General features: G+C 45.6%; 2 protein-coding genes across 7 annotated transcripts in view; one reads left to right on the forward strand and one right to left on the reverse strand.

Annotated features, from left to right (window-relative positions):
• SBF2 (SET binding factor 2) overlaps positions 1 to 12618 on the reverse strand; it is a 243214-nt gene extending 230596 nt beyond the window's left edge. For 4 of the 5 annotated variants that reach the window (XM_074918678.1, XM_074918681.1, XM_074918679.1 and 1 more), the window contains exon 1: positions 10920 to 12618. In XM_074918678.1, the coding sequence (XP_074774779.1) occupies positions 10920 to 10974 (55 nt within the window). In that variant the 5' untranslated portion in view covers positions 10975 to 12618. Of the gene's footprint in view, positions 1 to 10913 lie in introns of all 5 variants that reach the window. The other variant, XM_074918680.1, reaches the window with a different exon arrangement.
• A 4420-nt stretch (positions 12619 to 17038) lies between these two features.
• On the forward strand, positions 17039 to 20119 carry ADM (adrenomedullin). Of its 2 annotated transcripts, none has more exons than XM_074918086.1 (4): positions 17039 to 17171; positions 17760 to 17870; positions 18149 to 18280; positions 18818 to 20119. In XM_074918086.1, exons 2-4 carry the CDS (start codon positions 17773 to 17775, stop codon positions 19116 to 19118), a joined length of 531 nt encoding a protein of 176 aa, XP_074774187.1. In that variant the 5' UTR covers positions 17039 to 17171; positions 17760 to 17772; the 3' UTR covers positions 19119 to 20119. The 2 variants fall into 2 exon arrangements, with proteins under 2 accessions (XP_074774187.1, XP_074774188.1); XM_074918087.1 differs by having other exon boundaries at positions 18821 to 20119.
• Positions 20120 to 25134: the final 5015 nt, after the last annotated feature.

The following is a 25134-nucleotide window of genomic DNA, read 5'->3' on the forward strand; positions in this document are numbered from 1 at the left end:
TTATCAAACACGAGGATGCGTAACAAACTGATCAGAATATCTGATCAATTTTGACATTCAGTTGAAATATTTACCCTTATTTTTTTTTTTCAACCCAAATAGTAAAATTGGTCTTTATAAAATAGTAACGGATTTTTAATTCGAAACTATATGCTGCAGTTCAAAAGTCCTGATTCAGGATTTCAAAGTATTTTATTAGCAGCCATGACCTAAGTTCTATAAGAAACCCGACACAAGAAAAATTACTGATTTTTGGGGGGACAGGAGGGGAACGAGGAAAGAGGTTAGCAATAAGAGACAATGCAGCCCACAAACTTTATTATAACTTCAAGCACACTAGCCGAGAATAAATAGAACACATAACTCTGTAACAAAGGAAGATACAAGTTACACTGTTTTTATTTTTCAGCATCCTATCTTGAGCTATCACAACTTTGGGAAAGAGAACTTCTTCAACATCAGTTCCATAAGACACACATCACTTCGGATCCAGTTCAAATTAAGACCTTTTTTCTAATTATTATTATTTTTATATAAATCCTATCTCTGGGTTTTCTAACTTCCAATAATGGTAAGCACATTCTCAAGAACACCAGTCTTCTGAGTTAGGCCTCTAAAATCTTATCTCACTGTAACAAGAAACAATCTTCATTTTTGTTAAAGTACAGAGGTAAATTACTACATTCTGTCTTCTACTAACAAGAACAGCTATGACTATCAATGACTATGTCTAGAGACTAGACCAGCAAAGCCACATGTTCCTGAACTGCAATTTTCTAAAACTAGACTGTTTACTAAAAAACTGGACCATATTTTCATTAAAAAAAAAACCAAAAAACGAAAAAAAACCCCACACCCACAAACAAAAACCCCATAAGCAAACACTTAAACAAGTATTTTATAAATGCAAAAACATCTCATGAGGTCAGAAAGGTAGAAAGTGTGTTTTCTGGATACTTTTCAAGACCACTCTCTCACAAAAAATAAAATGCTTCCAAAAAGATGCCATGTGGCAAAAGAGAACAAAATAATAAAAACAGCCTCCACAAGGATATTTTGTTAAATATGTATGATCTCATCTCTCTTCATAATAAACACTATAAACACAGTATTTGGAAAACAGTACTGAAACAACCACCTTACAAAAGTATCGCTACTTAAATCAATACTGTTTACTCAGTGGCAAACCTGGTATCAGAATTTATGCAGATTAACCAAACAGGAAAGAGAATCCTTTGAAAGAAGAGTTTTGAATTCCAAATCACAAACATGTGGCTCTCTATGGTTCTGTTTTCTTTTCAGTTGCCTGTAACTGAAAAAACACGACACTTGGTTTGGCAGTCCTGCTGAATTATCATGGCATCACAGCTGACACACCACAGCTTTGACACTCTAGTCCTAGAACAACCTACTGAGATGGTTTGGGATATTCTAGTTCTTTTTGCTGCTTCTCTGCTGGAAACAATCAACCCCTCAGAGCTAGGAAGAGGGAACATGTGTCCCATGCCCCAGTCATGTCAATACAAATCCAGGTGTCTCAGTTTAAAGCATGTTTACCAGCAGCTTGAGTCAAAACCTCACCCCCTTAGTGGAACTAGCACAGAACTGGCACAAATGTCTAAAATTGCTGTAGGGACAGCTGCCCCAAGCTAAAGGGCAAAGCTAAGACTTCCACAGGCATTATCTTAACTCACTTTAGCAAAATGGACCAGAATTTGTTACTTAAGCATTTAAGCTTTACACTACCTAGAGAGGAAACATTTCTCTGCAGCACTTTGAACACTTAGAACTTGCATGAATTTCTCAACACAAACTCTAAATTCTGACTACTTATTACCACAGAAAACATCCTTTTATTCTGTGTATATGCCTCGTTATCTTGTCTGTTCTGGAAATACTATTAAAAGCATCCATTTGAAACCTTGGGCTTTCTACCATTGCTGAAACTTGCTGATTGTGCAAAATGGACACTAATTAGTTTCCTCTTTTGCAAAAGCAAGTAGATCCTCAAGTACATTAAATAAGAATAATTCATTAGTTTTATTTCTAAGAAATACGGGGTGAATCCTAAGGTCAGAGGCAATGATCAGGCAGCAGCTCTTCTCTGCCTTGACAGGGAATTCCAACTAGTTCTGCGGTTGCAGTCGGGCACAAACTCTTGCTCAGGCAGAGGCCCCAGGCTAAGCTACTTCACAAAAAGCAAATTCTGCCTAGAAGCTGACCAGCAGCCATGTCAGTCACACACCAGGAACCTCCAGACGGATCCACCACTTTACAAAATAAGCGGTTACCTTCTGAACTGCACAAAAGCCATCTTCACGGTTTATGAGCACTGAGTTTTCAAAGCTGGGAAAAAAGAGGGTATCAAGGGCAAATCCAGATCCTTCTAGTAGACGCAATTAATTCAATAACAATTCTCAATCAACCACATCCGCATTTGCCACCAGCTCGTGCAGGATCGCTATTGAAAGCTGTGTCACCCCTAAGCAAAAAAACTGAAGAAAAATTCTCACAGACTGAAAATTCTAAGAACTCACAATCTAAAAGAGAGAGACTAGAAATAAATTACCAATATAATATGGGAAAAATGTGGCTTTAAAAATCTATGGTTTAGGAAGAAAAAGTATAATCAATTTTCCTTTGAAATCTTCTCTAAGAAATTCTAAGTTCTTCACGAATATGAATCCTGCTTCTCTCTTCACAAGTTACCAATCAAGAAGAAGGAAAACCACAATCCTGTAACTTCTACTCGAATGATTCGTGTGAAACTTAGTTTAAAAATAGCATATACTAACAATATAGAACAGTAACAGCTTAGTCATTGCACAAGCTTTGTAAAACTACTATATGTTTTTCTGGGAAAAGAGACTAATTACGAAGAAACAGCTCTGCAAGAACAAAGCATGTGGCTTTTTTGTTCTAATGCAATTGCAATTTGCATTTTTATGAAAAGCAGCCTGTGTAATAGCCTTAAAAACCACAGATTTCCTAATATACTGTGCTTTTAAAAGTACAGTATGCTCATTCAACAGTATTTCAAGAATTGAAAGTCTATTACAGTTGTATTTATGACGAGATCACAACTTTGTCTTTTTGAAAGTCTTGAGTACTTTGTTAGTCATACAGTCAGCTTATGCTTACTGCCACTTTGGAATTATATTTATACTTCATAGAACAAGAATCACCAAAAAGGACAAGTGTCTGTATTTGTCCAAAGCACAAATACACACATTAAATGTACACATTTAAAATGTGAGAATTTAACAACACAGCAATTAAGCTAGAAGGTTTATTGTGCTACAGCTGGTGCAGTTACAAGAAATTAAGAAGAAACACAAGTGCAATGCTTCTTAGATATGCAAATAGCTAACAGCCATGAGCATTACTAAGGGCACTCTAACTTCTTATCCTTTAACTATTTTCAATTATTTCTTATTTAGCCAAACTAAACATACCATCGCAAGTCTTGATGCTTAATATCTGTCTCTAGACCAATTATTTCAAAAAACTTCACACCAAATACTTTTTTCTGTTTCTAACAAAAAAGACGGGAAAAGGACTTCTTTTCCTAAAATTCTAGCAAATGCTCTTTTAGGCCCAAAATCTGCAGCAGGGACAAAACCCAGCCTTTGTGTTTATGTGATTAATTTCTAGGTGTTTAAGGATGAAACCCACAAGAAATAAGACTGCCTGGACAAGAGGACTTTACCTCAGAAAAACACATAGATAAAACTGATTAAAGAGATTAAAAGAGAGAGAAGGGATGGAAGGAGGGAGGAACACAGAGAGACACTTAAGGTCAGAGATTCTTCTAGGGTAAAGCCAAACTAGAAGACAGAATTTTAAAATACCAGAAGGTGTCCAACAGAGTAAGCAGGAAGACTGGCCACCATCTTACAAAGCAAGTGTTCCCAAACCTCATTGAAGCAATATGCAGCCCACTACATACCCTGGAGGGGATGCTGCCAACTGACAACACTTAGTACTCCTGGCATTAATATTGATGGCATCTGGCAAAAGCAGCTCAATTAAATGCATTTTCCAAAGCACAGTTTTCCACAACTGAAGTCAAGATTCTAGAAAGAAGAGCTGTTATTCCTTTGCATCTGTAAGTATTTGACAAATCCTCTGCCAGAACGTCTCATCTTCCTTCCAGTTACTACTCCATTAGACCCAACATGTGAGTCTACCATTTAAAGAATGTTCCCAGTGTTGCTGAAGACCTATCCAAGTGTCAGATAGTGAATTTTCAGAGTTTTGCATTTTTAATTTCTACATTTTTTTCCCCCCTTAAATTTCCAAGTGATTGATTTTCTAAGCCCAGCAACATTCCTTTGATTCTTTTCATCCATTGACGTCTTCCAGGGTCCAATGTGGTTTTGTATGCATCTGTCCTGAATTTGTATTCAGAATCATGACGACTTCGTATTTTCTGTATATTAGCATTCCTCTGCTACAGCCACACAAAACCTCAGACTGTACTAACTGTCACCAACTACTGGTTTTGGCTGCAGTACTAAGAGTCTGTTACCTATGTCCACTTTAGTGGAAATCTGGTGATTAGTTACTTTGTTGTTTCCTTGAGCACAAGGCTACTATAAAGCAAACAAACAATTCAAAATGTCTTCAATGATTTGCATTTTTTCAGACTATACAATTTGCAGAAGATTAAAAATTGAGAATTGTAAACATTAGAGACATGAAATCATGCTGTATCTAAGTCACTAACAGATAAGCACTAATAAGCATGTTCTTGGCTCAATGAGCAGTGATTTAGCTGCCAAATCCCAATCAACACTAATTGGATTGTCCTTGACTTCAGAATATACCACTGACACCAAAGGAATAATTTATTTCAACAAATATATATAACTGGAATACAATTCCCAAAACACCAAGCAGAAGAAAATTAATCTCATCAATAATGATAGTGTTATTGTTAGAAATATTTTTTTTCACTATGTATGCAAGGAGCCTGAAAAATCTCATGTTACTGCAAAGGAGTAAAAGAAGAGATGAAACAAAGGAAGACTTCCTGATGACCAGTATATATTTGTAAGATACAACTCGCAATGACATTTATGAAGACTGAACATTGAATCTACTCTTCCACCTTTTACAATGATTCCACAGTGACTGTGGTTTTCCTTTGTTTTTTACTTTGTAACTACCAGTAGCTGAGGAGGTAGTTGGTATTTTAAATTCATGCCAGTGAACTATCATAGCAGTACAATTATCTTCCTTGGTGTTATGAGAGTATTCAGTTTGTGATATTGGAGCAGTTAAATGTCATTCTCTTTGTCCCCCCGGTGAAAAACACACTTGCGGTTATAGAAGGCCAGTAGTTAAATAGTGTTCAGGCTTGCATAACAAACTGTTTTCCATGAACACGCTGCAGGAAAAGTGTCTTTTTGTTAGATAATCCACAAAGTTAATCCAGGACAGAAAACAGGAGAGAGAATTTCTTTACCGCAATTTAGTCTTAAAATATCCCCAAAGATATGAAATGCTACTTCCCTCAACAGAATCTGCGTCCTCGTGGTTTAAGACAGATGAAGATAGCTTACAGTATAAACATTCAGCCTCCATTAATGTCTTATTTAAACTGAAAGGCTGAAAAAAAAAAATTGTATTTTTATTGCTGTTGTCATTATGACGGCAACACCAAGTAAGCAAAGAGTTTCAAATCCAAGTTCTTTAGAGATGTTAATTAGCAGACATTTAAGGCAAAGAAGAGTTATACTGATCTGTACTGATTTTAAGATTTCTCCAACATTATGCTGAATCTATAAATAAAAATAGCAATAGCTTTTTTAGTCAACATTATATATTAGAAGAAACTGCTTGAATACATTTTAGGAAGACAAGCTACCAAAAAGATACTTGTGGTGGTTGGGGTTCTTTTTCCCTCCAAGAAGACTTTCAAGGTAGCCTTATCTTACAAAAAACAAAACAAAACACCATCAAAAAAAAAACCCAAACCAACCAAAAACACACGCAATGGAATAGTCTTTTCCCATTCTGCTTCAGTATGGTATTGTGGAGACTGAAAACTAAACAGAGCAAGGATAAGGTTTGTAGAAAGAGATGATCTTTTACACTAGAGTAACTAATTTGGTTGGAAAAGTTTTGGGCATCCGTGTCCTTCTCCAGTCACAGCCAACTACGGTAATCTCCTACCAATAACGAGTTACTTACACATCTGTATTCTGCTTCAGTTCTGGTAGTACACTTGGCATTCCATGAAATTACAGCTACAAGAATTCTTCTGCCACAAAACCAAAGATGTAGTTTTTGTTGGGTCTTTTTTCCCCTTTGAGATTTCTCTAGATTGCACTTGAATCAAGTTAAACCACAGCACAAATAAGAAAGCCACTGAAGTAACAGCTTGATTCCCTTATTTTTCTACATTTTCTGTTTTACAGAGATTGCATACCAAGACACCAAGAAACCATCCACTCCTTACACACACACACACGAATCCATAGGAATGCCCAGCTATAAATATACAACAGATACACCAAAAAATCCTCATGATATTATATGCTATTTAATCCCCCAAATGAAAAGAATATTCTTCACAGGCAAAATCTGCCCACAGAAAAAAAAAAAAAAAAATAATCAGACAACTGCATTTAGGAACTTCTCCAACTCCATCATCAATCACTTGTCTAGTTTCAAATCCACCAAGATATGAAGCTATGGTAGACAAGAAAGGCTTCCCTGAAAAGAAGCTGATAAAAATCAGAACAGGAACAACCACAACAGAGCCTACACATGTTATATCAGCATTTATCAGTTATGACTACAGCCAAATAAAACTGCTATACTGTTGCAAGCCTTCTGTCATACACATTGCAACTGCATACACAAGCAAGAACAAAAAACAGTAGTCTGTCTTCTTACAGCGAACAATTCTCACAGAAAATATTTCACTCCATCTCACAGGTTTTTGGAGTTAACTGCTGGGTATATGACAGCATCCTGTAGAAAACCGTTAGGGGTATATGGGCAAATTAATCAAACCCAGTGTTTAGTTCCCTCTTTGTTACCCTTACCTTTGTTGCTGAGCTAGGACAGACACAAAATGTTCTCTCCTTTACCTTTTTCAAGTACCACCACCATATGTAAATTCCAGTGATAGATAAATTTATAATTATTGCTTATACTGGCAAAAACAACAAAACAAAAAAGCATTTTCTCATGCCCTTCTGTGATCTTTGCAAACATCTGTGTTCTTCCTAAATCCCATCCACATTCCATTATCCAAACATATTAAATGGGAATTTCTGGTGAAGTACATCAAACACACTTCAAAATCCATGGAAAAATAATATGGATATACAGTAAGGTCTTCTGGGATTTTCTCTAGCTTTTAGCCCAGAGCGCCTACATTTTCTGGCACCTCTGTTCCCTTCAGAGATTTCTCTAAATGTCTTTTGTTACAAGCTACATAACAGCTTTATGTTGTGCTGATATGTTGGAAGAAAAATGTGGTTATCTACCTTAGTAAAGGTTCAGCTGAACGCAAAATAAACACGATAAACCAGTCAGCCTTGGTGTATCACTGAAATCCTGCACATTTCCATTGTTAGAACAACAAAAAAAGGGGTTTTATTAAATCTGGGGGATTTATTTAATCTGGTTTCTTCCAACTCTGTCAAGACACTGAACATGAACTTCCGATAGAAGCTACTGCTATTGCAGTTCTTTTTAGTGGCTCAGAATGAGTCTTTAAAATACACAACAGCAATTAAAACTATGATATACTTAAACTGCTTTTATGGTGATACAGTCTAATTAATTTTTACGCAGGAATACAGTCAACTGTAGGTAGAAATACATAAAAAGCTAGGTGAATCAGCTCATCCTTTGCAACACAAAGACTTCCTGTGTGCCTGAAAGTCTACGGACACTTAAATTGTCAATGGCAACACTCATGCTCCACTCAGGTTAAATCTCTGTGCATGAATAAACTGCCCCTTACACAAACTATTCAAAGGCACCCAGGAGCACGCAGGAGACTAAGGCACCTGACTAACATCTTTGTGCCCAAGGTTCTACGACCATTTAAGCTGACACAAATTCAGGCTGCAGAGATCTGTTGTCCTACGTGCTCCTGTTCCTCCTTTATGCTGACACCGGCAGTCATCTGACATCCTGGTTAGCCAACTCTGTTTGAAAAATTAGCGGAAAAGTAACCTAGAAAAAAAAAATAAATACAGGGACACAGACAAAATACTCAGTGAGAAAGGTCTTTTTGACAAGTCAACACCCTAAAGCAAGCTGAAAATGAAAGGAAGATTTAACACAACAGGGATGACAGCACTAGGTCTGCAGTAACGTCGATTTACATAGGCCTAGACTGGAACAGAAATGAACTTTGAAATGTTTGACTACCAAAGGATACTCTCCTTGGTTTATCTGAGGACAATAAAAATGTTCATTTCCCCTTAAGAGTGACTATGCTGGATAAAAACTTGTAGCACCAAAGTTTTTTCCACAACAAGAAAAATCTAGAAATCCAACCCTAAACCGCACAAGTGCACAAACACAGCATTTTAGATATTTATAGGGAATGTTTTTGCATAAAGCTAGATAATCTGCACAGGAAAGCAATACCTTTAACACATTTTCAGTATACTGCGGATATTGGCACATGTAAATAAATCTATATAACCCACATGAAGTCAGAAGAGATGGTAGCTGCTATAGAGAGATGGCAGAGGCAGTGGGGCTTTTCTGGGAGAACAGTCATTATTATCAACACCCTTTCTTATTAACCACAAGTGTATATTATACAAACTGCTGCTGACATACAGGTTGGGGAAGAGGGCAAAGGTTACAGGATTTTCATTTGCTTGTTTACACCAAGACATTCCACAGATTACTCCTGAAAAAAACACTATAAAATGTAATTACACTCCACATTAAAATCAAAGATATTAAAAGCAAACCAGAACATTGTTGAAGATGAAAAGGAAGAAAAGAAATAAAAAAAAAGAATGCTTAAATTCTAAAAGCTTCATGGGTATTAGGTTTACAATCCTGGAAATGTTTTCCCTTGCTTTTTCAGATATAAGGAAGCATAATAAATACAACAAGAAACTATGACTTTTACAAGAAAAAGAAAGGTCAGTACTCCATGTATTATGGGATCACATGTGGGGGTAAAGGAATTTGGAAAACAATACATGCCTAGTCCTCAACAGAATGTTGTTCCTTCAAGCACTTTTAGTATGAAGCATTAAAGTAGCAACAAGTAATTTAAATAATGAACTCTAAATAGTTACTTTCTGGGCATGACCTTTTCAAATTAACATTCTGGTTCTGGAGTTATTTCTGAATCTGCTCAGTTTCATCCATGCAAGCAATTCTACTAAACTTAATGAGACAATTTATGTACAGGAAGTCAAACGCATACTTAAACACTACAGATGAAGACATTTCACAAACATAAAGCTAGCTTTCCAGTGTAATCTGTGACTTTATCTCACATAGTGGCTGTGTCAGATTGATCATACCCTTCACGAAGTCAGCCTACTTGTTTTGTCTTAACTTTAAAAGCACCCCCGGATTTTTTGGTTGCTTCTTTGTTTTGCTTTGGCCTCTCTACTATTGATCGGGAAAATGGCCTAAACAGAAGATAGGCAAAAGGTGAGGTCTTTATTTTTAACATAAAGTACTCTCCATTTCGCATGTCTTATCATTTTACCACTATGCCATAATTAAGGGAATAATAATACTGGTATGATAAAATCCAGGAGACCCTTACCAGAATTTTGTAAGCCACTGTATCTTTAAAGACACAGACATAATGATTTCTCTGAATTAATTAATTTTCAAAAGGATCTCACTCTAATAGTTTATTAGCTACGCTTTTAGAACAAACAGATACAGATTACATGCAACTGCTACTTCAAAGAGTCACTCAGAATAACAAACTTGAGTGTTGTTTGGTTTATGCACAGTCAAATAAATCAGGGGACATGCAACTGTTTAAAATATTGTTTATTAACAGCGTATATTCAAAGGATCGTTCTGAAATCCTAAGGACAAACACATACCAGTTGACAATCGCTTCATTTTCAAATCAGTTCATATACTGATTTAAGGCCTCTCCGGCAACAAACGCGGTATTATAACATAAAGTTACATAATAGAAACCACTCTCTTCACCCACAAAACGCTCGCAGGTCACATTGCTTCCCTTTTACCCGCGCAGACAGAAAATATCCCGCTTCTTTGAGAAAAGCGGCCGTTTCTGAGGCGCCGCCGAGTGCCACAGCGCTTCCCCAGCCGTCAGCTGTAAGACTCCGGGCAGAAGGGGCAAAAAGCCCCCCGGCTTTCCCACCCCTCCGGCTTTGTCTTCCGCCGGGCGGCGGGCGCAGGGCCCAGCGCGCAGCGCAAAGGTGGGGAGCGGCAGGCAGCACCGCCCCGCTCCGCGGAGGCGGCCCGCGGAAGGGGCGCCCCCGGCAGCCCCAGCGCCCCGCCGGGGGGCCCGAGCCCTGCACGCCCGCGGGCGACGCGTCCGGCCGCCCCCCGCTCTCTCCCAGGAACCGCTGCCCGCTTCCAGCCGCCGGGGCGAGGCCGCGGGGTCCGCCCCGCTGCCAGGTGGGCCGAGGGCCCCCCCGGGCCGGAGGAGCCGGGGCCGGCCAGCCTGGCGGCAGAGGAGCCCGCCCCGCCTCAGGAAGGGGCGATTAACCCTTCCCTCGCCGCCCGGCGGGGGCCAGGCCGGCCCGCCGCCCTCCTCCTCCCCACGGGGCGCACACGCGCCCCGTGGGCGCGGCAGTCTCCTCCTCCTGCTCCTGCTCCTGCGGCCCGGCCGGAGGCGGGAGGGGGCCGGGGCCGGGCCGGGCCGAGGGGAGGGGGGAAGGCGCCAGGCACCGCGGGGCAGCCCTGCGCGCAGCCACACCTACCTGTCTTCTCGTGGTCATAGCCCACCACGATGAAATAGTCGGCCAGCCTGGCCATGGCTGAGAGGAGCCCGGCCCAGGCCTCACCAGCCCTGCTGCGGCGGCGGCGGCGGCTCCCGGGCGGCTCAGCATCCTCCCCTGCGCGCCCGCGGCCGGAGAAGCGGCACCACCTCAGCCATGTTGGGGCCGCGCTGTGCGCCTGCGCGGCGGGACCGCTGCGCCGTGACCCCGCCGGGCTGGGCGTGGGCTGAGGGCGCTCGGCGCGGCCCGGGGCTGCCGCCGGGGCCGGCGCGGTCGCCTCGCAGCCCGCCGCGGGCGGGGGACGGGGACCTCTCTGCCCCGCCCCGCCCGCGGTGAGCTTTGTCTCCTCGCAGCCTCCCGGTGAAGCACCCACCTAGGAGGCAGGGGGGGCCGTGACACTCTCTCCCTTAAGGAAAACTCCAGCAAACAAAAAACCGGCAGGTCCGACCGATCTGCGCGCTCGGGAAAACTCGGGTGCCCGCGAGGGAGTTCACCCCGGCGCCCTCCGCGGGGGCCCCTCCCGGGAGGAGCTGCCGGGTGAGGGTCATCGCCCTCGATTCGCCTGTGCGAGAATAAAACCCGGCGGCGAGGTAACGCCGCCCCGCCGGGCTCAGCCTCGGCGGCCGAGACCGGCGTTTCCAGGATGTTTCCTGTTGACGTTTTGTCCGGGATGTGCGGAGCGCGGGGCCGAGGGACCAACGGCTGCGCGCTGCGGGCCCGGCGGGGCTGGGCTGGGCGCGGTGCCGGTGCGCGGTGCCCGGTGCCCGCCTTACGGGCCGCCGGGGGACGTGCCTCAGCCCCGGCCCTCCCTCACCAGCGGCCGCGACCCCTGCGCTGTGCCCGGAGGGGCGGCAGCGGCGCCCCGGGCAGGCTGCCCGGCCCTGCGCCACCCGGCCCGGCCTTGCCGGCTGCCGCGGCCCCGTGCCCGCTCCCACGCGGGCCCCAGCGCTCGGGGGCGGGAGCCTGGCGGTGGCTCGGGCTAACAGGGGCCATGGCCGGCAGCGCCTCGCCGTAGCCCCCCTGGCCTCCTGGTGTGGGCTCAGGCGGCGGCTGCCGGGCGCCGCGAGGACCAGAGAGCTCTCACGGTGCCGTTTGTAAGTATGGATGAGGCCAACACCGTCTGGACTGTCACCCTCCAAGGCCCGGTGGGCTTGCCAGCAGCTGCGGAGATGCTGGTGATAGAGAGTGTGTCTGACAGCCCAGCGCTTGGCCAAAACATTCTGATAAGCTCCCATGGACGTCCTGTCTGACAGCACGGAGAGAACAAACAACGCAAAGGACGTGAGCTGCACTGCAGTGAGGAGCTGTAGCAGCCGTGGGGACATACAGAAATGCAGCAAATGCACTGGATTTGTTCCTGACGATCCACCATCACGAGAGACCCAGCAGACAGTCATTAGCAGCCTCATAGACACACTTCTGCTCCGAAATACCACTCTAACACCTCCTACTTGGCTGGGACATACCGATGCAGTGTCTTGCTGATAACCCAGAGGCAAATTGATCGGGAAGCTTTGACAATCAATTCCAGTGCTGTCACTTGTGCCTTCTCAGCAAAGTGCAGCAGCAGAAATCTCCTTGGAGTAATCAACTTCATGACTTAACTGTTTTGAAGTAGATGTCATGTAGAAAGATCTAAACTTAATAAAATTGCTTGTTAACTTTAGGACTAAAGAAAAACATGGAATATATACATGAAAAAGACTGAATATACTTTTTGAGAAAGAGATGCGCTCTGTGGATCAATCACTTCCTATACGAGGTAAGAGCTAGAAGAAGAAATACCTTTCTTAAGTCATGCACAGGCATTTTGGGTCACGATCCTGTAGACTTTAATGACTGAAACCCCAAAGCTGTTTTCAAAACACCAAGCTTTTTGATTAAAAACATTTCTGAAGTAGCAACAAAGAAACACAAATCTTAATGCAGCCAGACATTACCTCTATGAGGTGGACACGCATAAAGCTCATGGCCATAACTCCTGGGAGTCAACACCACAGACATTCAACAGCACAAAGCCAGGGCATGCAACAATTTACAAAAGCAAGGGATAATGCTCTGTACCAATAAACCTGGAGAGGAAGTTTAGAGACACTAAGAAATTACCTAATTTGGAGATTAAATGGGACTTTAGGGTTAGCACATCTGCACTCGTAAAAAGCTTCAATACGTAATAACAAATCTCAGTAGTTAAGTCTCACTGCTCTTTTAAGACAGCTCCTCTAGCAGGAGAATACTGCCTAACACTCTTCCCAGGGCATTAACAAATGTTGGACCAAGAAGATGTTACTCACTGATTCCCCAGTAGTACTAGCACCCACTGTACAGCCTTGCTCCTTCTTCCACCTAGACCAATACAGCCAAAGCTTGGTTAGTTTATAAAGCATGTCATAGGAAGTGGCACATCTTAAGTACTTGTGTAATGGGGAGGGCACTGTTCCCCTGGGTTTGACCACAGCTGTGTACCTGCACGGACAGCAAGAGGAGTCACTCAGCCATAAGTTACTTCCTTAACTTCCCTTTAGTATAGAGCAATCTTATGTTCCTTTAGGGCAAACGAGAAAGTGCAGCAGATTGTTTGCTCACCTACAGTCTAATGCAAAGTAAACTGAACGTTCATCCAGACCACCAAACCCATAAATCCCTCTGCTGCAGTAGAACAGCCTGCCTCCTCACGGGAGGTGAAGGTGCTCACCAAGCAGCAGCTCTGGGAGCACACCAAGGCCCAGCTCTCCAGAAGGACCCGGTAAGCAGCCACATATTCATCCCAGGGAAGCACTGTGGGGCTGCAGCCCCTGCAGGAGCACACAAGGGACAATGCTGCCACACTCAGACTGTGCACCTATCACCAAAAAGGTGTGAAGGTTCACAATACCTTCTACAGTCAACTCCTCATTCAGGAAATATCAAGGGTACACTGCCTGCAGCCCCTTAATCTAGTGACACCCCTCCCCATGCCAGAACAGGGAAGCAGCTGTGACCCTGAGCAGGTTTTCCCCTACCAATATGCATCCCACCCCCATTTAGGAAGTTTTGTTTGGTGTACTCTAACTTGTCAGACGTAAGGCTCACCAAAAGCACCACCAATAGGAAGGACTACCAGAAACTGAATCCCCCCTTGTCACTGTGCCCTTGGCTCAAAGCTGGCTGAGTGCATGCACTCACAGCAAGGCTTTTCTGTGTGGAGCTTGACTGAGGTTTTACCTCCTTCATGGGGTGTCATTCTTCTATCAGTATCATCTTTCTGCTGATTTCATACAGCCTGAAATACGATCAAGTATATTCGTAGTCATGGCATATGAATTCAGTGAAATTTGTTTAAACCCAAAATGAAACACACAAAGGCACTTCCACTGGCTTCAAACATTTTTCTTGCATAATCAGCATGGAATATTTGCCTCCAACTGATTCCCCATACAGATTTTAGACTTTTTAACTTTTGGAATAAAACTCATCCTGGATAAAATGCTGCACAAACAGTAACTAATCTTCACAATCCCCTTGCCAGAGCAGATACATACATAGTCTTTTGTACATATGGCAACACCAAGTGGTTGAATGACACGCCCAAGATAATCAGTGAAGAAGTAGAAGAGCTGCGTGTTCCCCCAGGGCAACTTCCCAGCAATGGATGAGGCAGCATCCAGAGGAGACCCTACACTTCAGAGGAGAGCCCGAGCTTGCTGAACTGTGTGGCATTCCCTTCAGAGTAATAGTTTGTGAATAATATTTCCGTGGAACATTCTGTGAAACTCTTTTCAGAATGGAAACAACTCATTACTTATGAAATTTTTTTTTTTTAAAGTGGCCACTGTTACCTCATAGTACAAATTCGGTGACTATTGCTCATTTCCAAACTGCACGGGAATGCAAGTGCTTACGAAGAACAGAATGAACATCTGAACAAAGAACATGATGTTTCGTGTTAGATTTGAACCAGCTTTACCTACCGGCAATTTGTGAGAGCCCTTTCACAAATCACCCCAACAAAGTGATAATTTATGTACCAAAGTCTGCCATCTCATGAATTTGAACGAGCTGATTTGGTATCACAAAAACGACAGTTGTAGTCAGTATGGAACTCAGATGTGAGTCGTGTTACTACTATTGTTACTATTCCTAAACCAACACAGGATTCTTTCTGCATTGTTTGCCTAAGAGTACACAAAATACACTTCCCGTTTAGCCAAGGTTTTAATGAGGGATTTTCCAGCATTAAGGGAAGTGTGTGATTTCTTTACTGGAACAGAAGACTGAATTTGAATCAAAGCAATGCTCATCGCACAAAATCCTGCCTTCTAATTCGGAAAAGTTAAGTTCAATTTCAACTTCTGCTGATGAAGGAAACGCTTGAACCCGCTCGAGCCTGAGCTGCACCGAGAGCTCTCTGAAGCCCAGCCAGCGCGGTCTGGTGCAGTTGTGCGCTCTGGTCCCGCTGCAGGGCACCCATTGCCCAGCTCCTTCCTCCCCGCCCTCACACCCCAGGCTCTCGCTCTGTGCGGTTCTGCTGCGGAGCGCGCTCCGTGGGCAGGGCGGCGGGCCGGCCATGGAGGGCCCGGGGCCGGCCGGCTCGCACTGCGCCCCCCGCGCTGCCCCGGTGGCTGCCACCGCCCCGGCGCCGCGTTCGCCCCGCGCTCTGGCCGGGCAGGTGCGGCGGAGGAGCGGAGCGGACCTGGGCTCGCCCCGGCGGGCAGCTCAGGCCGGGGAAAGAGCCTGGCCCCGCGGGAGCCGCGCCGGGGGCTCGGCAGAGAGAGGCGGCCCGGGCGGCGGGTGCGAGGGGGGACCGCTCCCGTGAGCGCTGCCCCGCCGCGCCCGCGGCTGCCGGCGGAGAGCCCGGCAGGGACGGAGCGGCGGCGGGCGGAGGGCAGGTAGATGCCGAGACAGCAGCCCCAGGTGCCCGGGCGCTGCTGGCGAGGGAGGGAGCACCTCAGACCGAGTCACCCCCTTGCACATACCTCTCTAGGGTGGTGGCGTATATACCGCGCTTATCTAGAAAGGTAGAGTCACGGGTAACCCGATTTCTGAAACGCTTTGCTCGGGGCAGGATGCGAGAGAAAGATCGCGCACACGGCAGGTCATTCCTTCTTCCGCGGGAAGGCGACGCGCACCCTGAGGCCCCGGGGCGCGGGTCTGCCGGGCACTGCCCTCCGCTCCGCGGGGTTCGCGGCGCGGCAAGGAGAGACACAGTCCCGCCGCCGCGGGCTTCAGCACCCTCCGCGAAGCCCGACCTCGGCATTTCTGAGGCATCACGGGGCAAAGATGTGAAAGGCTGTCAAAGGAAAACCCAGATGGGTGGGCAACGGAGGTTTTGCTGCTGGCCAGCCGGGAGAACGCGGTTAGAGACCTTGGTCCTGCACCGGTCCCGCGTTATAACCGGGGAAGTCAGGATGGGGGATAAACCGACGCGCGGCAAGTTCCTGTCCATAACCCCAGGCACTTCGGTGACCCCGGCTTTGCCCCAAAGCAATCCCGCTTCCTTTGTTCAAAGTGCGCCGGAACCTTCATCTTCCAAACCCATGCAAATCGTGATTTGAATCGATCAGGTAAATCAAATACATGTTATTAGATAAAAAATGCACCCAAGTTGAGTCAGAAATATTAATGATGTCTGATTTATCTCCTCCTTACTTATGAGAAGAAGGCTGGCATTTATTAGTTACTCATAATTCACGTTGTCCAAATATGGGTTTATTTTTGGAACTTTGCTATTTGATGGATTTGCATGGATTTTTAAATTGACTGCGTCTAGTCCCTACTCCCCTCCATCCACCCACCTGAAGATGCCTAGAATGAGAAATTATGCTACAGACCGCGCAAACATAGTATCCATCGGCAGTTAAAAAGTCTGCCCCCGTAAACAGACTGAGGGGTTTATCAGATTTTGCAAGTTATGCCACGAGTCGGAATCCGCACCTAAAAGCTATCGTTCTGATTGACAAAATACCGAGGGGGTTGATTAAGATAATTTTCAATAATCCTTGTTTTCGCCCAGCACAGTCTGCCCGCGGTGCAGATTGAGGAGTGCTTGCGATGCTCTCCCGTCGGTGGGGGTGTCAAAGCCACGCCCCCCCCTCCCTTCCCCCGCGCTTGCCCTATAAAAGGCAGCGGTGGAGCGCAGTTCGGCAGTGGTTACTTCAGACACACAAAGAAGGAATCCTCCCTCCTCAGGAAACCCTGCAAGTCCGGATCGCTACTACAAGAACATTTGTCTCAGTGGATTATCCTCACTGTCAGGTAAGAACTACTTTTTTTTTTTCCTCCCTCAACAACAAGAAAAGATACAGGGGAGGTGGAGAGGAAGGAAAAAACTACTAAATCTGGACTGTTTTGAAGAGCTTGGAGTTATGCTGCGGAGTCTTGCACTGGCTCTTGGCATCAGCTGCAGTTTACAACATAAGATCCAGAACTAGTTGGTTCTGCGTGTGAAGTGGGAAGATGAGCTATCAGGGGATAAACTTCCAGGCAGCAAAACACTTGCTGGCGTTTGGAAACGATGCGTCTGATAGCCAGCTCTCTCTAATCTCATGGGTTTGCTAAATCCTAGTGCAAGCCGCTGGGGGTATTCTGGAAATCCTGCTGGTTTTCACCCGCCTCTGCAAGTAAAACTCTCGACAAACGTAAACTGTGGAGGCTCTGCTATTTACTTTGTGATAAGTTGCTGAGCAAATATTAGTTTCTGGTTCATATCACACACAAAGTCCCCGGTAGCCTGGGGGCTCTCCGAGGGAAGGAGCTCTCCGGAATCACCAGAAATCAAGGACAGACCTTACTTGACTTTTATTAGCATCCATGCTTACAGTTCTTCTCTTTTCCTTCCACCAGGAGCCCAGCCAGAATGAAACTAGTGCACGTAGCCCTGCTCTATGTCGGCTCTGTGACCTTCTTCGGGGTGGATGCTGCAAGGCTGGACGTAGCGACAGAGTTCAAAAGAAAGTGAGTACCGGAGCGTGCCCTCCGCCAGCGCCCAGCCCCGCTCGAGGAGCCGCGCAGCCTCCGCGCCGGGCTCCGGCCGGGATCGGAGGGACCGGACTCCCCGCGGGAATTGCACGGCTCCTTAAAGGCCTCATGCCCTTTCAGGAAACATACAAAAAATAAATTTAAAAAAAAAATCTCGGCGCTGGCAAAGTCTCTCCCCTCGAATCTATTTGGTTTGGCTCCCTCCCTGCAGGCTTGCGCTAACAGGCTGTCCTCTTCCCTTGCGCTCCTTTCAGGTGGACGAAATGGGCACTGAGCCGAGCCAGGCGGGACGTGAAGCCTTCGGGCGCGCTGGGGGCAGCCGCCGACGTGCAGCCGCTCATACGGACCCAGGACGTGAAGGAGGATCCCCGAGTATCGCATCCCAGGTAAATTCCAGCCCCTTCTGGGCTCGGGCACTCGCTCGAGGCAGTGGAAAGTTTCAGGGTCCCCTCCTTTCCGGGTGTTTAGGCTTATGCTCGCTAGAGACCCCCCAAGCCCCACAGACAGGTCCTGCCCGGGCTGCCCACCGCGCTGAAAGCAGCCTCCCGCCTCCCTTTCCCCGCGCCCTTCAACTGGCGGGAGATAGCAGCGCCTTTACTGGGAAAGTCAAATATAAATAGTAACCTGAGCTCTGGATCCATAGATAAAGTAACAGCCATAAAACGACGGGGCCTCTCCCCCCATCAGCAGCACGCTCTGCTCCCCACCACACCGCCGCCCTCCCGCCGCTCGGCGGAGGGCAGAGCCGGGGCGGTGTGTGTGTGTGTGTGTGTGTGTGTGTGTGTCAGTTTTGCACCGGTCGGAACGGGCCCGCCTCCAGCCTGGCGGCTCTCTGCCCTCCCCTCCCCGGGCCCACCGGGTCCCCTCCTCCGGGGCCCCACCGCGCTTTTCTTACGCCCGCTCCCTCTCTTCCCGCTTCGCAGCAGCCGGGAGGATGCTCACATCCGCGTCAAGCGCTACCGCCAGAGCATGAACAGCTTCACCCACTTCCAGACCATCCGCACGGGGTGCCGCTTCGGGACGTGCACAGTGCAGAAGCTGGCCCACCAGATCTACCAGCTGACCGACAAGGACAAGGACGACGCCGCCCCCGCCAGCAAGATCAGCCCCCAGGGCTACGGCCGCCGGCGGCGATCCCTGCCCGAGCGCCGCAGCCCGGCGCGCTCCCCCCGGTTCGGGCGGCGGCCGCGGGCGCAGCCCCTCGCCCCCGTGCTGGGGGTCTGAGCGCCGCGCCGCCCGGCCGAGGCCGTCTCGGATGGATGGACTAAGGCGTGGACGCTCCGGAGCTCCGCCGCCGCTCGGGACTCGCCGCCAGGATTCGTGGAGAGGCGCCTATCCGGGAGGGACCCTCGGAGCGGCGGGACGGGGCGGCGCGGGGAAGCTGTGAAGGCCGCGGGGACGCGCAGGGACTGCTCCCGCCGCAGCGGCGGGGCGCTCACCGACTCCCCCCCCTGCCCGGGCGAGGCTCCGCCGGCTCCCGCGCCCGCCGCCGCCTGGGGCTGGAGGCGCCCGGCCCGCGGCCGCCAGAGGCGCCGCTGCCCCGCCGGCCGCCATGTCGCCCCCCCGCCCCGTCGCTTCGCCCGGGGGGGGGGGGGGCCGGGCCTTCTTGCCGGCGGGCAGCGCTCGGAGCGGCCCCGGCCCCGCCTGCCCCGAGGAAGGGGCTGCTCAAGGGAGCCCCGCGGCCGAGCGGACCCGCCGGCGGGCGCCGGCCGCGGCCCCGGGCCCGGGGAGCGCGGCCCCGGCCTCGCCTCCGCCCGCCGGCGTCGGAGGGTGCGCGGTCAGCCCCGGCGGGGCCAGGCCGGCCGCATCTGCTCCCCCGCCGCGTTCCCTGCGCCGGCAGGGAGTCGGACACTCACTAGTCCCTGCGGGGACTGCCATATACTTGAACGTCACAGAGAGGAAAAGTGCAATTGTACGTGGTTTTTATTAATTATAAGTGCAGTGTGTGTGGATCATGAGATACGTATCGATATTTAAGATTGTCCTGTGTCATGTCCTGTTTGTATCTTTTTTTTGTAAGAATATATTTTATTTTTATACGTTTTTTTATATATATATTGCATAAGGGCATTTTAAAACATTGTATCCCCTCTATTTTTCATATCATGAATGTCAAACGTTAAACTCTTTTTCCATACCTTTTTTTAATCTTGCATTCCAGACCGGTGAAAGATGTAGAGAATGTATCAGCTGTTCTCCGTGGGTAATATGTGAAATAAAATAAACACTACTCCATAAAACAGTTCTGTTGTGTTGTGTTTCATGGGGGGATGTGGTCAAGATGAATGATTTCTTAGGGTGTTCAGTCTTGCCCTCACTAACCTAGCATGGCAGTTCTGTGACAGACTAAAACTCTTCGGTCACAGACTTTGTCAGCAGCCACCTTCCCTACTCCATCCAGTAAGCTCACGAGCATGCAAGCATCTTAAAATCCCAGGGCAGATCTGTGGAGAAGGATCTGAGGCCTTTTCTACCCACATGTTCCAGCCAGGGCTGAAACGTGTCACAGCTTGGATCGATCGTGCAAGTTTATTTTTTGCCCTAATTAATCAGGGAAACAACTGCACACTTCAACATTGCACAATGAAGTAACAGATTTATCTAGGGAGCACGTTCCAAAAATGGTCATGGCAGCTTCCAAGGTTATTTATGTTGAAGGATTTCCTGGGCCACAGTTCAGGTTAAAGTTAAACGGTGACCGGTTCAGTGTGGGCAGAACATCTTGGATAAAAGCTTAGCATTAGGGATTTTGTTGTTTTGTTCTTTTTTTGTTTTGGGGGGGGGTTTTTTTTAGACAAATTCCAAGCACAAACTAGAAAACAAATGTGAAACCGAACCTTATTAATGCACCAACAGCACCATCTATTGGTGTCTGTGCAATTCAAGAAAGCAAACCTAAAAACTAAACAAGTGTATTTGAATAACATCTTGGGTAAAACATACAATTTCCCCCATTTTACCGTGTCTCTGAACATAGGTAACATATACAGGAGAGGACTGGGGAACAGCAGCTAATTCTAAATTCTGCTAGAATAAATGAACTGGGCATATTTTTTACCTAACACTAAATGCCTAAGGAACATGTATTGACAAGAAAAACTCAAAAGAACTGGCAATGATGCCTTTCCAGGAATACTGCTGCAAAAGCCTTGGTTAGGAATCCAGCTGACTGGATATCTGGCATATATTCATAATGATTTTTCTCCCCAAAGTTTTGAAGTTCTGCTCAGAATTGCCTATTTTTAGTTACTTTCCTAAACATTTTCAACTAAAAATTTTGGAATCTTGAGGTGTGGGTTTTCCACTTGAAATGTTCTTTTTTAAAAAAAAATGCATATATATTGACATTTGCTGCTTTTAATTACCATCTTTTTGCTAACAACTGGAAGAGAATTTACCTCTTTACTACTCATGGCTTTTCTGATCCAAATATTCTAAGATGTAAGGGGTGACAGCAAATGCATGATCTTCAGTGCAGATTATAGGTGCCAGCTGAGACACAAGCAAATGGCTATTCTCAAATCATGAAAGATCTCGAAATTAGAATAGTTGCTGCTTGTAAGTTTTGGGATGCTTGTGGTGGGAAATTACAACCTGTAGGTGAAAGTGTGATCCTACTTATAGTACACAGCACAGCTGAAATTACTTCAACAGAACCATACAGTTTAATAGCTACAGTGTTTTACTTAGGGGTTACACGACTAGCATCTTTGTCACCTAAACTTGGGACACAAGGCTGGATTGGGCTATGGTGTGGTTAAGTATGGATTTACCAGTTAGCTACTTTTGTTTGTATTGATCTTTTCCTCATTTGCTGCCAAAACCCAGTCCCCACTTAAAACACCTTTTCTTTCCTCCTTTCCCTTTCACTGGCAGAAAACACTTCACTCAAAGCTGAAAGATCCTTGGACTGACCAGACAGGGCTGAACCCGGCAAGCTGGTGCTGGATGGCATAATTCTGACCTTATAGGATCTTACTAAGTGCAATTTCTGTTTGTAAGGATCAAGAGCACCACCTGCCGCATTTGTAGGAAGGAGCAAAACTCCATAGTTGCAGTAAACAGCAACTAAAGACAATAAATATATTTTTTAAAAAGAAAATATTCCCTCCAAACCCCACACCCCTCAAATCTTTGAAACCATGACTTTTAAAGCGTAAAGACCAACACTGTTGAACTAGACATGTCAGAAAGTAGTGAGTAGCCCTATGCTTGCACAACGGCATGTTCTTTGAATGTATGGAGCTGAAAAGGAAATCCTGGAAATCCTATGACTGTGTATTTTAGCTAACCTAGTTAGGCTAGGCTAGATAGGCTGGAGGAGAATGACAGAGCAGGCAGGGACTCTTTCTTATTGCACAGCTTCCAGGTTTTGAGCAACTGTTCTGTAAGGGCTAAAATCTATAGAGACAGCATTCTCCCTCCTCATCCATCTCTGCACCCGCCCCAGGCGAGAGCTGTCCATGAAAGCTCTTCCTCCTGACCAAGCCGGGGACATTACTGAAGAACTTTGGGTAAACATCTTTTCACTACAAACATTCTACAAAGTAAAACGTCGGGCACTAACCTTTAACCGGTAGTTGAAATCCATACATGAGCTAGATTAAAATCTCTGAGGAGTGTGAGGATTTTGAAACCCCCGAGGTTTCAGGGAGAACAAGACTGTGAGAGAGTATCAGCCCATGAAAGCAAGCATCCTCTTAAAGTCCTAGAAGGTCAAGAGGAGCTGTGTGCTTAGGTCAAGGCCAGCTTGTGACGGATGAGAAGTAGATGTCATCAGATGCCTCCAAAATTAGGAGCATCTGTTTACACAACACCTTAGTTAAAGTATTTGTTTCTGAGAACAGTCTGGTGTTCCAAAGGCTGCTTAAAACATGACTGTAAGTTCAGTTCAAACAAGTTTCTAAACTGAAATTGAGTTTTGCAATGGTAACTATGTATTGGAGCAGCAATTCATCCTTGTCCACCAGTGTGTTCAAGAGCAGATACCAAAGGAGTGGTCACCATTCTCAGCAGTCTCCACAGTAAAGTGTCAGAAGAGTTCATGGAATATTCTTTATGAGTTATTTTTTTTTAACCTACCCTTGAGACACCCTATGGCAAAGAAAAGGTACCTCGCTATAGACAATGTTTTATTAACTAAACAGATTCCAAAGGCTATTTTCATCTCGGAAGGATTTTTGTGACTCCATTATTAGTGCTACACAGAATGGTGGCAAGGGGCCTAAAAATGCTGATATACAACTACTTTCCCATAAAGTCCTAGTGCAGGTCTCCTAACCTGGAAGAAGAAATCAGGTAATTATTTTTCTTTCTCCACTTGGTACCACAAAACTTACTTTAAGCAGCCATGTCACATGGAGGACTGCAAAAAATGCTTGTTCTCCAGTTACATCAGAAAGTGGTCAAAGAGTTCTGCCACTGTTACCTAGGAACAATTTCTACTGTGTCCAAAAAGTAGAGACACTGGTGTACTTTCAGATGGTTATCAAAATCTGCAAAGCATCTTGGTCCATTCTAATAAGAACTGCAGTCAGGTGCCAGATATGAACTTTTTCTGCAAGTACAATGACAGAAAGGGGAATACTAATGAATACTTTGGCACATATGAAGCCTTTTCTGGCTCATTTAGTACCCAAAGGACAGCAAGTCATAATTAAAGCCAATAATGGCAACTCCAGACAGCCATCCAAATATTTTCCTTGTGCCGTCAATACACCATTTTATATTATCTCACATCTTACTTAAGTAGTGTAGAGCTCACAGGCATCAGGAGAAAAAATTCCAGCATGACTGAGTACAACCAATAACTAAATCCAATTACGCCTAACTAAAATTTGTTTATTGTTTTCACAAGGGTTTGTCTTTATTATCCAAATATTTCTTAAAGCACACTCTTTTCCACCAAATAATTTATGTCAGCTTTGAAATTGTTTTAATTTTTAAATAATTCTTTGGAACAGAGCCATGTATCCTTCATGAGGAGAAAGAGCATAATTTGTTCATGAGGTAAAGAACTTTGCTGTGTAAAAGCCTTTTTATTCCATGCTATATACACTAGTCAAAATGCTTGATAACTATAATGTCTCCAAATGAAAAACAAATGGTTCCATTAAGACTAGAATCACTCTTAATGATTTGATAAGACTGGAGTGTTTTGCTTGCAAAATTCCCAGCAACAGCAATAATGAGGCCAAATGAAATCTTTTGAGTTTCTTTGATTCTGTGATAACTTTTACCAAACCAGACCTCCTTGAGTCTCCCATCCATCCACTTACAAAAGCCTGGGTTTTTCCAAAGTCAGGAAAGATCAGTCCAACCCAGCTGAAGGGAGATATTTTGTAATAAGTTCTGACTCCCAGAATAGGTATGCGAAAGAAAGAGTCTTCCAATACTTTCAGTCAGCTATCACTTCCCAAATCTGTCAGTCTACAAATTACACGCAACTTTTCCAGCAATTACAAAATAGTTTATGTTTTCTTCATACTTTGCTAACATGGTGTAAAATTAAACAAGCAGATGTCTGGGCCTTAGTCTCTGATGTTCAGTAGTATAGGCAGAAACAAGAGAACAAACATAACGGATCTTATCTGTTAGTTCAGGAGCAAACTAAGCAGTTCATCAAACAAACATGATTATTGTCCTTTTAATAGGTGGTTGCTGTCACAGGAGTTATCCTGAAACCGAAACACTCAAAGACTAAAAGGCCACCATGTTAATTCATCCCACTGCTGTTACAGGAGAGGACAACAGGGGGGGTGTGTTCCTCCTTTCCCCTTACACGACCTGACTCTGTTGGGACTCTCTGCTAGAAAGCAGGAAACTCTCAGAGGCCACTACATGTCCCTGCCTGTATGTAAGGACTCAGGAGCACATCTGAGTCTGCACACTGGAATAAGACAGCTGTACCTTGTAAAGTACATTTGTTCTCTTTAGAGACAAGGAAAAAGTGATGGATTTATAAGTCACTTTTGTAAGTCATCTTTTGCCTCAGGCTGTGAAGCTCTGCACCTCATTCTGCATAAGGAACAAATTCATAGCCTGGCCCTTTATTGATAAACAATGTGAAAAATATGCAACTGGCATATATCATTAGTCTCCATACTGCCTACAGACATCAGACATGCTGGTGGTGATGAACTGGTGAGCCAGGTAGGAAACTCAACACTGAATCCCAGGCCTGAGACTGATCCCATCTAATTGAAACAAAATTTCTACTGACTTCAGCAGGAAACAAAAT

Source organism: Athene noctua, chromosome 14, assembly GCF_965140245.1.
Source record: "Athene noctua chromosome 14, bAthNoc1.hap1.1, whole genome shotgun sequence".
Classification (NCBI taxonomy): Eukaryota; Metazoa; Chordata; class Aves; order Strigiformes; family Strigidae; genus Athene; species Athene noctua.

Coding starts and splice junctions, on each gene's coding strand:
- ADM (XM_074918086.1), top strand. CDS start 17,773: ATGAAACTAGTGCACGTAGCCCTGCTCTATGTCGGCTCTGTGACCTTC. Junction 17,871..18,148: donor GCGACAGAGTTCAAAAGAAA/GTGAGTACCGGA, acceptor CGCTCCTTTCAG/GTGGACGAAATGGGCACTGA. Junction 18,281..18,817: donor CCCCGAGTATCGCATCCCAG/GTAAATTCCAGC, acceptor CCCGCTTCGCAG/CAGCCGGGAGGATGCTCACA.